The following is a 17,412-nucleotide window of genomic DNA, read 5'->3' as shown; positions in this document are numbered from 1 at the left end:
TTAATTACAACCCTTTAACACATTGTCTTCTGTCAGATGGTGTTATTCTAATGTGACAAGTGTCTCCAGGAGCCATATCTAACTTAAGACAATGTGGTGTCACTGCTCTGGGGCCTTGGGATTCCCTTTGACCAGAGCGACAAGAGCCCCCTGGTGGCCATCCAACATCACTCCAACAACATCACCTTGAGCTCCACTGCTGCTAAAATAAACTGCAAACCTTTTTCTTAATGTCTTTTCTAATCTTTCCAATAACGGACTATGCCATGTTCTGGTTCTCCCAAGATCTGTCCAATCTTGCCTCCAATAAATATTTGAATACTGGTATTTGAAGTGGAATTTATTTAAAAATCTATTTGTATTACATTCAGAGAATGCAGATTTGATAATGCAGCGATTTGCTGATACAAGATGGCTTAATCAGTTGTGTGACAGTTGCAATCCAAAATGATCTACAAATAAATGCAGAAGCGATGCACAAGTATTTAAAGGGAACCCTTATGGTTTTGTATTGACATAATTTAGGGGTCCTAATTCATTCCTCTGTCCACACAAGCTTTTAAGTATCTGTCCAGTATTTTCTACTGGTGTATTTTCAGGATTTCTACTCCTCCTTTCTCAGTCAGACTGAGCCAAAGTCTCCCCCTTTCTTTCATGTCTTTTTATGTGAGCTTTCAGGTTTCCTAATTGAGTAAAACATTTACAACAGACACCACACTGGAAAGGTTTGTCACCAGTGTGTACTCTCTGGTGCACCTTCAGACTCCCTGCAGTAGAGAAAACCTTCCCACAGTCAGAGCACGGGTAAGGCACTCCGCCAATATGTTTTGCCTTATGAGCTAGTAAGTTTGCTAACTGAGAGAAACTGGCGTCACATTGATTGCACTGGAAAGGTTTCTCTCCGGTGTGCCGCCTTTGGTGAACTTGCAAGGATGCCAATTGAGCAAACCTTTTGCCACACGTGGAGCAGCTGTACGGCTTCTCACCGGTATGGATTCTCTGGTGTACTTTTAGGTGAGCTATCTGAGTGAACCGCTTCCCACACTCAGAGCAGTCATAAGGCCTCTCCCCAGTGTGTGTTCTCTCGTGGGCCCTCAAGTGTGCCAACTGAGTGAAAGTCATTGGACAGTTCATGCACGGATGAGGGCCGGGAGGCCCATTTGGACGACCTCTTCCTCGTCCAGTGCCAGGAGGCTCATTTGGACAACCTCTCCCTCGTCCACAATTTCCCCGTGCCTGAGAAGAAATCTTTCCGTCTGAGTAAGTGCCCTCTCCAGTCTGTTCTTCCTGTTGTGGTTCCAAGTCATTTGACTGAACAGAATACTTTCCAAAATCAGATATTAACTTTGTTGCTTCAGAAACCTCTTCAGAAATCTCTTGTATGAAGTCAATTGACGCTGAGGCATAATCCCCCATGTAAATATTGGATAGGTGTTCTCCTGTGTAAGAAGTACAAGGTTGTGTTCAAATAAACTGGACAAAGTGTAACCATCCTCATGCAAAAATGGAGCCTGGCACCCACTGATCATTTGCGCTACTGTTTAGACACAATCAAACATGCTCTGACTGACACTAGAGAAAACATGTAGGCTACAGCTATACACAAAGTTGTCCAACTATTGATTTCTGGAATAAACACAGCCTTGGTGTGGCACAACAATAGATGACGAAACACTCAGTAGTAACATACCAAAAGTGGCTGTGTCTCCAACCTCCACATCAACAGCTACAGCTAGTAGAAATGGAACAACATATCAACTGACTGGACAAAGTAACTAAGAGTTGAAAAATATACAGCAGTGTTTTTCTCAAAACTGGCACTTACGTGGAAATATGACGATAAATTCATCATGCACTGGTTCAATAGTTTCCACCTGTTTGACAGTGATGTTTGTTGATTCTGTTTGGGGGCAGTCTTCCGGCCTCGCAGTCCCCATGTTAAGGGCATGCAGAGCCTCAATGCACCCCCTTTGGATTTTGCAACAGTCCACTAGTGTCAAAGATTCTTTCGTCAGTACGCCCTGGGCTGCACCATCGCTGTCAGGACCACAGGAGTTGATCTGGTCTGAAAATCAAACAAGGCATGTAAATTGCACTCTGTGTGCAATTTATGCTAGTCTGATAATTAGCTTCGATAATAATTTCTGCCCCAAAGCAAACCCTACAGTTACGCCTAGCATTGCTTCTGTGTGGATTGGATCGATGTAATGTGGGAGCTAGCTAACTAATTTCATCTTGCTCTAATATGCCAGGTGGAATTGTTGCCATAACTATACCAAATCAGATCTCCATAAGTACCTAAAGGGCTTGGGATTGATTCTTTGAAAATCACTGTCTGTAGCAGTACGATAACAACATATGTTTAGCTAATGTTAGCTAAGCTGTCCTTTTGTTGTTTAATTTAGCCAGATTGCCTAGTTACTCACATAATACATTGTCGGGGTTTTGCATACTAGCTAGGTGAACATGTTTCACCAACATGAAATTAAAATTAGGTACACCTATGAGTTATCAATCGCACGTCTGAATAGACCCTAAACATCAACCAACACGCTATAAACCCGCACATTCCGCTTCCGTATCCGTGTTGGTTGGAGGACTTCCGGTCCGAAATGTTCTTCTGAACGTCAAAATAAAAGTCCTGATAATATTATTGAAACTTAAATAAATCATTACTGGCTAACGGTAGTCAAATAAACTTTTAAGAGCATAAAAATGTGTTGTATAATTACCCACTCTGATATTAAATAATATAGGCCTACTCATTGATTGAATATAAAACCATGACTGCGGTGCTTAGTTCAACTAACCTAACCCCATCATAAACCAAAAAGAAAGGATATTTTACTAAATATTTTGTGAACAATGTCTGGTAGCAACTTCAGGGACCGATTGAGCCCCCTTGCTACTGGCTCAACAGTAGGTATTTTGCCAAGATAGCCAAACCACTTTACAAGGTTACTAGGAGTTGATTTAAGGTCGCTATAGCGTGAATTTAGCAAGAGTGGGACATCATATAAACTGGGACAGCTTAATCCTGATGCATAGCCACGGGAAGATGTTTGGGGGTGTTTTTTTGTTGTTGTTTTTTTGTCTGCCCTACAGACAGCTATATCGGTCTGCTAATACAGGACTAATAAAGGCCCAGCACACTACTTTTGTGAATAATTACTTTAGGGGGTGTGGCCATGTCCTGACACTTTTATTTATTGGTCTGACAAGAGAAAATCTAAACTATTGTTACTAATGGTGCTTTCAAGACAACTGGGAAATATTTTTTTTTTTTTTAAACAAGGTCAAATCATGATGTCAGTGATCTCCAGGTCGGAAAGTCGGAGCTCTAGAAAGATGCCACATTCATTTTTTGTTTGATTAGGAAACATCTTAAGGATTTCAGAAATGTACAGTATCATGTGTTGGGCTAACATGTTGGATCAAGCATCAAATCAAATGTATTTATAAAGCCCTTCTTACATCAGCCGATATCTCAAAGTGCTGTACAGGAACCAAGCCTAAAACCCCAAACAGCAAGCAATGCAGGTGTAGAAGCACAGTGGCTAGGAAAAACTCCCTAGAAAGGCCAGAACCTAGGAAGAAACCTAGAGAGGAATCAGGCTCTGAGGGGTGGCCAGTCCTCTTCTGGCTGTGCCGGGTGGAGATTATAACCGAACATGGCCAAGATGTTCAAATGTTCATAGATCACCAGCAGGGTCAAATAATAATAATCACAGTGGTTGTCAAGGGTGCAACAGGTCAGTTGGCTTTTCATAGCCAATCATTCAGAGTATCTCTACCGCTCCTGCTGTCTCTAGAGAGTTGAAAACAGCAGGTCTGGGACAAGTAGCACGTCCGGTGAACAGGTCAGGGTTCCATAGCCGCAGGCAGAACAGTTGAAACTGGAGCAGCAACACGGCCCGGTGGACTGGGGACAGCAAGGAGTCATCAGGCCAGGTAGTCCTGAGGCATGGTCCTAGGGCTCATGTCCTCCGAGAGAAAGAAAGAAAGAAAGAGAAAAAGAAAGAAAGAAAGAAAGAAAGAAAGAAAGAAAGAAAGAAAGAAAGAAAGAAAGAAAGAGAATTAGAGAGAGCATACTTAAATTCACACAGGACACCGGATAAGACAGGAGAAATACTCCAGATATAACAGACTGAACCTAGCCCCCCGACACACACAGTGAGGGAAAAAAGTATTTGATCCCCTGCTGATTTTGTACGTTTGCCCACTGACAAAGAAATGATCAGTCTATAATTTTATTGGTAGGTTTATTTGAACAGTGAGAGACAGAATAACAACAAAAAAATCCAGAAAAACGCATGTCAAAAATGTTATAAAATGATTTGCATTTTAATGAGGGAAATAAGTATTTGACCCCTCTGCAAAACATGACTTAGTACTTGGTGGCAAAACCCTTGTTGGCAATCACAGAGGTCAGACGTTTCTTGTAGTTGGCCACCAGGTTTGCACACATCTCAGGGGGGATTTTGTCCCACTCCTCTTTGCAGATCTTCATTAAGTCATTAAGGTTTCGAGGCTGACGTTTGGCAACTCGAACCTTCAGCGCCCTCCACAGATTTTCTATGGGATTAAGATCTGGAGGCTGGCTAGGCCACTCCAGGACCTTAATGTGCTTCTTCTTCCTTTGTTGCCTTGGCCGTGTGTTTTGGGTCATTGTCATGCTGGAATACCCATCCACCACCCATTTTCAATGCCCTGGCTGAGGGAAGGAGGTTCTCACCCAAGATTTGACGGTACATGGCCCCGTCCATCGTCCCTTTGATGCGGTGAAGTTGTCCTGTCCCCTTAGCAGAAAAACACCCCCAAAGCATAATGTTTCCACCTCCATGTTTGACGGTGGGGATGGTGTTCTTGGGGTCATAGGCAGCATTCCTCCTCCTCCTCCAAACACGGCGAGTTGAGTTGATGCCAAAGAGCTCCATTTTGGTCTCATCTGACCACAACACTTTCACCCAGTTGTTCTCTGAATCATTCAGATGTTCATTGGCAAACTTCAGACGGGCATGTATATGTGTTTTCTTGAGCAGGGGGAGCTTGCGGGCGCAGCAGGATTTCAGTCCTTCACGGCGTAGTGTGTTACCAATTGTTTTCTTGGTGACTATGGTCCCAGCTGCCTTGAGATCATTGACAAGATCCTCCCGTGTAGTTCTGGGCTGATTCCTCACCGTTCTCATGATTATTGCAACTCCACGAGGTGAGATCTTGCATGGAGTCCCAGGCCGAGGGAGATTGACAGTTCTTTTGTGTTTCTTCCATTTGCGAATAATCGCACCAACTGTTGTCACCTTCTCACCAAGCTGCTTGCCGATGATCTTGTAGCCCATTCCAGCCTTGTGTAGGTCTACAATCTTGTCCCTGACATCCTTGGAGAGCTCTTTGGTCTTGGCTATGGTGGAGAGTTTGGAATCTGATTGATTGATTGCTTCTGTGGACAGGTGTCTTTTATACAGGTAACAAACTGAGATTAGGAGCACTCCCTTTAAGAGTGTGCTCCTAATCTCAGTTTGTTACCTGTATAAAAGAGCCAGAAATCATTCTGATTGAGTGGGGGTCAAATACTTATTTCCCTCATTAAAATGCAATCAATTTATAACATTTTTGACATGCGTTTTTCTGGATTTTTTGTTGTTGTTATTCTGTCTCTCACTGTTCAAATAAACCTACCATTAAAATTATAGACTGATCATTTCTTTGTCAGTGGGCAAACGTACAAAATCAGCAGTGGATCAAATACTTATTTCCCTCACTGTAAACTACTGCAGCATAAATACTGAAGGCTGAGACAGGAGGGGTCGGGAGACACTGTGGTCCCATCCGATGATACCCCCGTACAGGGCCAAACAGGCAGGATATAACCCCACCCACTTTGCCAAAACACAGCCCCCACACCACTAGAGGGATATCTTCAATCACCAACTTACCATCCTGAGACAAGGCCAAGTATAGCCCACAAAGATCTCCGCCACAGCACAACCCAAGGGGGGGCGCCAACCCAGACAGGAAGATCACGTTAGTGACTCAACCCACTCAAGTGACGCACCCCTCCTAGGGATGGCATAGAAGAGCACCAGTAAGCCAGTGACTCAGCCCCTGTAATAGGGTTAGAGGCAAAGAATCCCAGTGGAGAGAGGGGAACCGGCCAGGCAGAGACAGCAAGGGCGGTTCGTTGCTCCAGTGCCTTTTCGTTCACCTTCACACTCCTGGGCCAGACTACACTCAATCACTGAAGAGATGAGTCTTCAATAAAGACTTAAAGGTTGAGACCGAGTCTGCGACTCTCACATGGGTAGGCAGACCATTTCATAAAAATGGAGCTCTATAGGAGAAAGACCTGCCTCCAGCTGTTTTCTTTGAAATTCTAGGGACAGTTAGGAGGCCTGCGTCTTGTGACCGTAGCGTGCGTGTAGGTATGTATGGCAGGACCAAATCGGAAAGATAGCAGCAAGCCCATGTAATGCTTTGTAGGTTAGCAGTAAAACCTTGAAATCAGCCCTTGCCTTGACAGGAAGCCAGTGTAGAGAGGCTAGCACTGGAGTAATATGATCAAATTTTGGGGTTCTAGTCAAGATTCTGGCAGCCGTGTTTAGCACTAACTGAAGTTTATTTAGTGCTTTATCCGGGTAGCCGGAAAGTAGAGCATTGCAGTAGTCTAACCTAGAAGTGACAAAAGCATTAATTAATTTTTCTGTGTCATTTCTGGACAGAAAGTTTCTGATTTTTGCAATGTTACGTAGATGGGGGAAAAAAAGCTGTCCTTGAAACAGTCTTGATATGTTAGTCAAAAGAGAGATCAGGGTCCAGAGTAATGCCGAGGTCCTTCACACTTTTATTTGAGACGACTGTACAACCATCAAGATTAATTGTCAGATTCAACAGAAGATCTCATGTCTGCACGGTTCACTCCTGAAAGTTGCTCATGCCTGCAGCCTTCGGACACGGTCGATGGCCATAAGCGGGGGCCATCCCAATTCTCTCATCAATGTAGTGAAGTCAGGAGGACTTTAAATTTTATCATCTCACAAATTGACTAGACCTCCATCTAATAGGAATAAGGCAAGAGCCATTGGCCGTTCATTAGTACCTGACTATACCAGTGGAGGCTGCTGAGGGGAGGACGGCTCAAAATAATGACTGAATTGGAGTCAATGGAATGGCATCAATGGATGTTTTTGATACCATTCCACTCCAGCCATTACCATGAACTCCCCAATTTAGGTGCCACCAACCTCCTGTGGACTATACTATATATAAGACTGGGACGTTTAACACTATGTGGACCATTAGGCTGAAGAAAACACGATAAGATAAACAAAAGTTGTGACAGTACACAGATAAACCTGGTCAAACTGGTTTCCCTCTATTGTTCCCAGGCAGCACCTTGTCCCTGATTCGCGGATGTCAAGGTCAATTCTAGTTATTCCAGCGCTCCCATTCCATATAATGTGGTTGTGTTCACACGAGTCTCACCTACTCAGCACGGCTTGAAATCTATCAACAACAATGAGGACAATGTTCATCTTCTTTGGAATACTTTTCACCCTTTCAAATGCAGGTATGTTATGATTTTGATCTTTTTTCAAATGAACCTTTATTTAACTAGGCAAGTCAGTTAAAAACAAATTCTTATTTACAATGAAGACCTACCCCAGCCAAACCCTAACGACGCTGGGCCAATTGTGCGCCGCCCCATGTGACTTCCAATCACAGCTGTTTGTGATACAGCCTGGAATTGAACCAGGGTCTGTAGTGACACCTTCAGCACTGAGATGCAGTGCCTTAGACCACTGCGCCACTCATAAGATTGAATATTCACTTTGTCAAAACCTTTCTGACCTAGAAATTGTAACACACAAAGTCACAATTATGTCATAATTTGATCGAACATATCCTCATCTTAAACATTTTAAAAACACAGTGCATTACTGTATCTTTTGAGATACATTTTTGATGATTCATTATTCATAACATGTGGTTATTCCTTTTCCAAATTGTTGCTTTACTCTAGAATTCCAAGTGAGCCTTCTGAAAGAGTCAGATGGAGTTGTAACAGGCAGGTTTGCTGATTCTTTACTTTTGAGCCTGCCTCCATGTGCTTTGGCAACACAGAGCGTGACTTTGGAGTACAACAACACTGACACCAACGAGAGCAGTGAGTGTTCCTTTTGGCCTTTTGTCTCCTAATATCAATGTGATTATGGGAGGAATCTTGCATAACTCTCCATTCAATTGCTAAAACCAATAATTTTATTCTGACAAGACAATGGTAACAATGGTCATTTCGAAAATACTAAACCAGAAATAATTTTTATTGTTGTCATTAGTAATATTTATAGTACCGGGGTATGAATGTCTCCTTCCACAGAAACTTTGGTCAATATATTCAAAGTGCTCCCCTGTCGGTTCAGAAGGGACATCATCTCAACCATTGAGAATAATGCCCAGTTCACTACCAGCAGAAACCTGGGTTATCAAGTGACAAATCTCACCACTGGCTCAACATACAGGTAGATAGAGCTATTTTCCCCTTACATTTTCATCGTCCTGTATTTATCTTTTTTTTTTCTCCAAGATTTTCGACCACAATTAAATAGCTGTTATATTTATTTCAAGGTTTCAGTATGTGGTAGGGGCAGAGAAGAGCAACATTCTGGAGGTCTCTACAAGACAAGGTATTTTAAGACAGTAGTACCCATTGTCTTTCTATGTCATTCTACTAACCTTTATATCTGGAGTCAATATTCAGCACCGTCACATACAGGTTTCTGACTCCAGTTGCAAGTATACAAAACCTGAAACATATTTTCTGTATGCTTTTTATTTCAGTCAAAGACCACAACCAAATAGACTCTGGCCTGCCAGCATGCAGTGGAGCCATGATGGTCATCACTGTCATACTGTCTGTTTCCATGTTCATTTTGCTGGTAGCCCTCATTTTCACTGTTGCCCATTCCCTTGGTGGGGATTAAAACACATTTCTAAAGTCTGAATTTCACATTTACTATAGATTTTATATGGATACATTTATACTTCATATGCAAACACGCATCAGTACTGCACATTGCACATTATTTAATGATACAGTACCTTTGAACAATATTCTATGAGGAATCTGTTTCCAGAACTTTATAGTACATTTAAAACCTTCAATTATAGTGTTTTATGCAGTTTCAACTGCTGTCTATCGTTCGCTTATTTGGAGTATGACTGAATTAAAATGGTTTGAAAAGTTAATTGTATTTTTGTTAATCATACTAAGAATTCCACTTAATTGTTAATTGATTGTCATAAATTACAAAGGCTGATGGATTATTATAACACCATTCACATGTTGAATATGAAATGTTTTTGTTTTACTGCGCCGCTTAGTTTTGACAAATGACATCTATGTGGAAGCAAAAACTAAACAACATTCCAATGTTACATTTCATTATTATTAATAGCAACAAACATCATTAGTCAGCCTACATCAACTTCATAGCATTATAAAACATTTGATAAAAATAAACAAACTTTCAAATTCTTATGATTTGTCATATCCGAGCCCTTGTTCAACTCTATCGCCTTACGAAGTGCACTGAGCAGGTGCTCCCACATAGTCAAAGGAGTCAGAGTATAGAGCCAGCCCAGGTGGTGACTACAGACTATAGCAGGACTTCCTATCAAGTCCTTTCTCCACACGGTCAGGGTCAGCAGACCACAATGATCAGCCCTTTCAAGCACGTCTTGGAGCTCAAACAAATCATAATATCCCACTGGCACGTTGTTCACAGTCACCACCTCATCTCCTTCTTGTAAACACCCATGGGCTGGTGAGTTGTTTAGTATAGTTGATATTACCATAGGTTCTAATTGGTTAGTTCACCTTAAGAGTCTAAATCCAATGCAGGTGTCTGTATCTGACTTGTACAGGGTCACTTTCAGATGCTTGTACTGATTGCTGCTCATAGTGACGTCCACAGAGTCAAGACCCAAGGGCGGAGAGTGTGGGTCAAGCTGGGTTCTCTGCTGAGGTTGGAGCTGGGCTAGGGGCTGTGCAGGGGGGCAAGCTGCTGTGGCTAGGGGCTGAGTAGTGGGCCAGGCATTGGATTTAGAAGGTATCTTCTCCACCTCTTCCTGACAGATTTTCTCCAGTCTCTCCTTCAGCTCAGACACACTCCTCGTCACATCCTTGAACCATAGACATGGGCAACAGGAGGGGCTATGTACACCCTTAGGGTCCAGCTTGGCAATGAGAGACAGGACAATCTGGAGAAAGTGGATGTGATCCTCTGTGTGTGAGAGCTGTTCCAGCTCAGCGCCTCTGCTCCCCAGCTCAGCAACCTCCTGCTTCAGTCGCTCCTGGAGTCCTTCAGACCCACTCACTGCTGCCCTCTCCTGGGGTCTGATCAGCTCCTTCACCTCAGAGCACCTCTCAATGGAGCGGATCATCTCAGTAAAGATCCTCTCACTGTTCTCCACTGATTCATCTGCAAAGTGTATGATGTGGAACACACCCAGTTTAATATCTCGCAGCTCCCTTTCCCTCTCCTGGATCATCTGCTGGTACGTTGTCTGTTTCAGATCCAGCAGCTTCTGTTTCTCAGTCCCTTCTGATGCAGCTGAGACTGTCTCATGGCCTTTATGTTCATCCATCAGACACAGCAGACAGATACAGTGCTGATCGGAATGGCAATAAATCTCCAGCAGCTTGTCATGACGAGAGCAGATCCTCTCCTGTAGTTGTGTGGAGGATTTGACCAGCCTGTGCTTCTTAAAAGCAGGAGATAGTGAGGCTGGAGGTGAGTCTCACAGTAAGAGGCCAGACACACCAAACAGGACTTGAAAGCTTTACATTTTCTACCAGTGCAGACATCACACTCCACATCTCCAGGTCCAGCATAACAGTGAACAAGAGGAACAGCTGTGTGTTTTTTTTAGACAATATTATTATGCATGCCAAAGATTCCAAATTCAAACAATGGCAAGTATTTTAGTCCAGAAATGGTTATATTTAATAAAAATGTCTTATTACTCATGAAGGTCTTACCGTAAATAGATTTAGAAAAACCTTAGTATAGTTATAATATAAGTTACTATTCAGTCAAAGCTTTGTATAACTAACCCAAGAGAGACCACAGCCTGTCCTTTCCAATGGGAGCAAATGAATCATAGTGGGCAGAACAAGCAAGGTGGTCGGCAGAGCCAAGCATATTTCCGTTAGGGAACGCCTACTCTGTGAAGTGAGCCTGTGTAATAACGCAATTCGCCTTTGCACTCCTTCTAAACAACGCAATTTTTGGCAAAGGGTAAAGTCTACAAAACTTAGTCCACTCTGTTTGTAACAGATTTTAATTTTTGGAACAGAAAACATTAATGAGATCAAATGTTTAATCGATGAGAAAATCACACTGCATGCCACTGAGCTTCCTCTCATCACCACATTTGGTGGTGAGTGGAAATGCCAACCAGATGCTTCAGATTTATGTATCCGGTGAAACATCTGGCTCATTCGTTTTCTCTCTCTCTCTCTCTCTCACACACACACACACACACACACACACACACACACACACACACACACACACACACACACACAGCAGTGGGAGTGGCCATCCCTGCCAGTGCACGTAACCAAACATGATCTATATTGACAAGATAGTCCAGTGTCCACTCAAACAATGCATGTCCTCATAGATGGAAGGCAGGCGGGAAGAGGTGAGATCAGGTGGGACCATTCTAGCCAATGAGAGCAGATACACGTGTGAACAACAGGCACAACTAAATAGTTTTTCCTAAACATTGCCGGAATGCCACGTGCATCCACTTATATCAGTACATTTGTTACAGCCTAAACATTCCGAAAATTCTATTCGATCAAATTAGCCTCACTTAATTGGACACTCTCATAGACCCCCATACAAAAAAGGGCTTTTCTCATGGGGACAGATGTGGGCGGAGTAAATACTAACGTTAGCTTCGCCATTCTATCCGATGTAACTTCGTGGAGGCCAAACTTTAACGGATTATTATTTTTTAATTATGAAAGGCTCCTGGTGCACAAAATTGACGACATATATCGGTGCGCAGTGAGAGTTGAGTGGGGATGAACAGATTTGGTTCAGTCAGTAGCAGTACTCGGCAATAGGGACTCGGGAGCAAATGACACACTGTGCCCGGTGTTGTTGTCTTGCCGGCATGCAACTGAGCAGTAAATTGTATCACCAAAGATTTGTTCTGACTAACCCAAGATAGACCACAGCCGGTTGTTTCCAATGGAAGCGAATTAATCATGTTTGGCAGAACAAGCAAAGAGGTGGGCAGAGCCACGCACGAGCTAGCGAGATCCCACTGGCGCGTTCTAGCATGTATTTGCATATTTCCGTTAGGGAACGCTTACTCTGTGAAGTGCGCATGTGCATTAACTCTATAAACCCTTGCACTCCTTCTAAAGAACACCATTTTTTGAAACTTTGGCAAAGGATAAAGTCTACAAAATGTTGTCCAATCTGTTTGTTTACAGATTTTAGATTTGGAAACAGAAAACAGTATTCAGATAAAATGTTTAATCGCTCCATCTTCTCCCACTGCTGGTCACTGGGCTTCCTCTCATCACCATATTTGGTAGTGAGTGGAAACACCAAACGGATGCTTCACATTTATACATCCTGTGAAATATCTTGCTGTGGTATTACAGTGGCATCCAGATGGCTACTATCAATATTACAAGTTATTTCTCGTGTAGGCGGCTATCCTACTCAAAATATAATCAAGTGGGATGGAACAAATTGGCCACGTTAGCTACCACCAGTGACATGTGACGCAGCAACAGTGGGAAGCTTCTCAATACACCATTGCACAGCTCATTCTATACAGTCATTAGCAAGCAGGGTTGCCAGGTCAAGCACAATTTCTTGGCCGGTGACTACTCAAAACCTACAATGTCTGAAAACTAAGCCAAATGTTTTTTTTTGACAGGATGAAGGGAGATGTCATATCTATACAATTACCTATTTTTCCATAACGTTATCGAGCCAATTAAGTAGGAGAATCATAGTAACTTGTGACGGCTTTGAAAGCAAAATTTGGGTTTCCTCAAAATAATAATTATTGAATGCTATGACATTGCTTAATAATAGCAGTCAAACAAGTTAAATCAACATCCATTGATAGAAAATGATCTGGCAAAGGCAAATTATATTTTTTCTTGACACATATTCAAATTCCTTTATTACGTCATAAGGTACTAACGTCATTGCTGCTCTACCAAGCAAAAAGGCAGTAACTGCTCATTTGGTCGAAAATTAGTTCATGTCATTTTTGCTACATTAAATACATGCTTAATCATGTGGACAAGTATCCTGCCTCTATTGTATTGTGTTTTGGAGAAGATGGGGGTCATGTTAATACCTCTTAAGGATCTGACCCTTTTTTAAATTTTCGCCTAAAATGACATGCCCAAATCCTACTGCCTGTAGCTCTGGAACTGAAGCAAGGATATGCATATTCTTGATACCATTTGAAAGGAAACACTTTGAAGTTTGTGGAAATGTACAAAAAGTAACTGCATAAAGTTACTGTGAAACCAAGGTAAATAAAAGCCATTTTTCTCACTTCCACGCTATGAGCAGTTACTGCCTTTTTTATAGTAGGGCAGTATGGTATATGGCCAATATACCACGGCTAAGGGCTGTTCTTCTGCACGACTCAACACAGAGCGCCTGGATACAGCCATTAGCTGTGGTATATTGGCCATTTTTACAACAGGTGGGTCTAATCCTGAATGCTGATTGGTTAAAACCGCATTCCATTTGGTGTCTATTGCACAAGTTGCCACCGGCTAAATCTATGAAGTTAAAATGCCTATTTACTCTGTTCCATCTGACTGCACAATCCAACCAATTGAAAAAAGGTAAAACGAAACGCAGGTAATTTGCAGTCATTTGAAGTGATTGTGTTATTGTAGATGTGTTGTTGGCTAGCTCCTCTGAATGACAGTGTCCTGATGAGTGAGCACATTTTCTATGCCAGGTGAAATCACGCCTCACCAGCTTATTGTTATGGATGTATCAAAATAAATGTCACTAGAAAACAGTTTAAACAAATGCAAATGCAGTTACTTTACTGTTATTCTGGCTTTTTGATGTGACTGTAAATTAGTAGTAGTTGGCTAGCTAGCAAGCAAGGGATAAGAATGTTGCCAGCCAGTATGGCAATGGAACATTTAAAACGAACGACTGGGTCGCGTCCATAGATAAAGAACAAAAAGACTGAACGACTGGGTCGCATCTCTAGCAACCATAGATTTGTGTCGGGACTATATCTTGTGGAAGGATGAAATAGTAGGCCTATGAATAGATTAATAAAAATAACATTTTTAATTAAAATATGTCAAATCATTTTTTGAATATGTTGGTAACCCGTTGTATAAAAGTGATAATGCCCTCGAAGTCAGTGTTTGGAGGATATATTGGCATGGTTTGCCGACCTGTGCCAATATATCCTCCAAACACCGGCTTCGAGGGCATTATCACTTAAATACAACATACCCTGGGGTGCCTTGATGCTATTATAAACTGGTTACCACTGTAATTAGAACAGTAAAAAGTATACCACAGCTTTCAGCCAATCAGCATTCAGGGATCAAACCAGGTTTATACATTTTAAATCCCCTTTGCACGTGTGCATAACTATAGATAAATCTGACAGGAGAGTTTGAGTGATGAAAGTTGGACTGAGGATCTCGAAATATCTGAACAAGAAAAACTTGGGTGAACATAAAAAAACAAATGTTGGTCTATTTTCTGGCAATTGTGCTGTTATATGTGCCAGATGGTAAGACTGCAACCCATTTGCGACATTAATTTATCATGTCAATAGGCATAGGTTACAGACTAAAATCTGGGTTTATGATTGTAATTACATTTTGCCATAGTTTGCTTAGCTAAAGGCAGGTAGCCCATAGCCCCTGATAGGCCTACATCTAATTCCAGATAGTTTACAGCAGCCTAGACAAGATGTAGGCAAGATGTAAACTGAACGATTTAGCAGCTTGCTTAGTTCAAATGAACAGACTAATATATTAATGGATAGCGAGGTGATTTCGCAATAAGAAGCGCTTGTGTTTCCCAATAGCCTGCTGCAATAGGCTACTGAGGATGGGGTCATAATTTAAATCACTGAATTAAATATTAACTATCAGGAGTCAAAGTAAGACCCAAGTGCAGACTGTGTGAAGTAACAATGTTTATTGTAACCACAGGGCAGGCAAACAACAGGTCAAGGCAGGCAGGGGTCGATAATCCAGAGCCGAGGCCAAGGTACAGGACGGCAGGCAGGCTCAGGTCAGGCAGAGGTCAGTAATCCAGAGGAGGAGCAAAGGTACAAGATGGCAGGCAGGCTCAGAGACAGGCAGTGGTCAGGCGGGCGGGTACAGGGTCAGGACAGGCAAAGGTCAAAAACCAGGAGGTCGAGAAAAGCGAGACTAGGGGAAACCCAGGAGCTGAGCCAAACCGCTGGTAGGCTTGAACAAACAAGACGAACTGGCAACAGACAGACAGAAAACACAGGTATAAATACACAGGGGATAATGGGGAAGATGGGCGACACCTGGGGGGGGGGGGGGGAGACAAGGACAGGCACAATTTGGCATACACATTAATAGGCTACCTGATGGCCACAGAGGCAAATGTATAATTCTCCACATTTAGCCTAATGTCAGTTTCATTGAGGACTTTTCCCCATAAAAAGAACCATGCAGAGGGAGTTCCATTACTTCCATTTCAAATTTCCACTCGGGCAGCCCTGGAGACCCAAGAACTGAGCATACATAAAGCACTTCGCTTAATACCGTTTTCTTACAGCAGTAAATATTAGAATGCAGTTTATACCACCTCCAAGTGAATTTATGTAATGTGCTCTAGTGCGCCCAAAGTCGTTTTCCAGGGCTTTGTATCCATTCTTTCTTGATGTGCATCAGTTCTAGCGTATTATTATGTTTTATGGAAAAAGGGGTTGGAAATAGGTGTCTCCATAATGACAATCTAAATAGCCTACATACAACTGGTAAAAAGTTGTCACGTGCACACGTGCTGCTCTCTCGCCTCTCGTTCACGTGACTCAGCCAATAACTGTAGTATTCTCTCAACAAACATACACTGAGATGGGGGATATGCCATTGCAGATTAGGAGACAGCAGCTAGCAATGAATTATTGGGTCAACCTACAGGGACATGGGGTGTCTCATCCTGCAAAAGGGATTTTACAGGCATGCTGGGTACATGAGCGAAGACAGAACACAAGCTTTGGGTGGGTGGGTAATACCCAGGCGAAGGAGATGGGACTGTATGGAAGCTTGAGAGTCACTTGGGAGTATGGCTAGACGGTACACTGTCCTTCTCTCAGCACATATCAAAGCTGCAGGCTGAAGTTAAATCTAGACTTGGTTTCCTCTATCGAAATCGCTCCTATTTCACCCAACTCCCAAACTAACCCTGATTCAGATGACCATCCTACCCATGCTAGATTACGGAGACATCATTTATAGATCGGCAGGTAAGGGTGCTCTCGAGCGGCTAGACGTTCTTTACCATTCGGATTTGCCACCAATGCTCCTTATTGGACACATCACTGCACTCTATACTCCTATGTAAACTGGTCATCTCTGTATACCCGTCGCAAGACCCACTGGTTGATGCTTATTTATAAAACCCTCTTAGGCCTCACTCCCCCCTATCTGAGATATCTACTGCAGCCCTCATCTTCCACATACAACACCCGTTCTGCCAGTCACATTCTGTTAAAGGTCCCCAAAGCACACACATCCCTGGGTCACTCCTCTTTTCAGTTTGCTGCAGCTAGCGACTGGAACGAGCTGCAACAAACACTCAAACTGGACAGTTTTATCTCAATCTCTTCATTCAAAGACTCAATCATGGACACTCTTACTGACAGTTGTGGCTGCTTTGTGTGATGTATTGTTGTCTCTACCTTCTTGACCTTTGTGCTGTTGACTGTGCCTAATAATGTTTGTACCATGTTTTGTGCTGCTACCATGTTGTGTTTCTACCATGTTGTTATGTTGTTGCTACCATGCTATGTTGTCATGTGTTGCTGCCTTGCTATGTTGTTGTCTTAGGTATCCCTTTTTGTAGTGTTGTGTTGTCTCTCTTGTTCTGATGTGTGTTTTGTCCTACATTTATATTGTATATTTGTTTTTTAATCCCAGGCCCCAATCCCCGCAGGAGGCCTTTTGCCTTTTGGTAGGCCGTCATTGTAAATAATAATTTGTTCTTAACTGACTTGCCTAGTTAAATAAAGGTTAAATAAAAATAAAATAAATATAGCAAGGCATTTATTTCAAGTACAGAGGAAAGTCGGGGAGGACGGCAGGAAGGGACAGAAGAGAGGAGGCCATTTTTA

General features: G+C 42.5%; 2 protein-coding genes and 1 pseudogene across 2 annotated transcripts; 1 reads left to right on the top strand and 2 right to left on the bottom strand.

The window, feature by feature from the left end:
• Window positions 1-322: 322 nt before the first annotated feature.
• LOC123723715 (zinc finger protein 527) lies at window positions 323-2,598 on the bottom strand. Its single transcript, XM_014197655.2, has 4 exons — window positions 2,427-2,598; window positions 1,826-2,065; window positions 1,691-1,732; window positions 323-1,439 (listed from the first exon to the last, which is right to left on the bottom strand). The coding sequence occupies exons 1-4, from the start codon at window positions 2,479-2,481 to the stop codon at window positions 619-621; spliced, it is 1,158 nt and encodes a 385-aa protein (XP_014053130.1). The 5' UTR covers window positions 2,482-2,598; the 3' UTR covers window positions 323-618.
• A 4,856-nt stretch (window positions 2,599-7,454) lies between these two features.
• upk2 (uroplakin 2) lies at window positions 7,455-9,536 on the top strand. The gene is given in 5 exon segments (NM_001140930.1): window positions 7,455-7,567; window positions 8,021-8,164; window positions 8,378-8,519; window positions 8,626-8,684; window positions 8,839-9,536. Coding segments are annotated over 5 exon segments (540 nt in total). The 5' UTR covers window positions 7,455-7,515; the 3' UTR covers window positions 8,982-9,536.
• On the bottom strand, window positions 9,531-11,030 carry LOC106603683 (tripartite motif-containing protein 29-like; annotated as a pseudogene).
• Between the last annotated feature and the right edge of the window lie 6,382 nt (window positions 11,031-17,412).

Source organism: Salmo salar, chromosome ssa04, assembly GCF_905237065.1.
Source record: "Salmo salar chromosome ssa04, Ssal_v3.1, whole genome shotgun sequence".
Classification (NCBI taxonomy): Eukaryota; Metazoa; Chordata; class Actinopteri; order Salmoniformes; family Salmonidae; genus Salmo; species Salmo salar.
This window is presented reverse-complemented; position numbering and strand designations above follow the sequence as displayed.

Bases quoted from the DNA above. Each gene is read 5' to 3' on its own strand.
- LOC123723715 (XM_014197655.2), bottom strand. From the start codon at position 2,481: ATGTTGGTGAAACATGTTCACCTAGCTAGTATGCAAAACCCCGACAAT. The intron at 1,733-1,825 runs GTAAGTGCCAGT...CATTTCTACTAG, and splicing joins ATTTATCGTCATATTTCCAC to CTGTAGCTGTTGATGTGGAG. The intron at 1,440-1,690 runs GTATGTTACTAC...CTTCTTACACAG, and splicing joins TGGAGACACAGCCACTTTTG to GAGAACACCTATCCAATATT.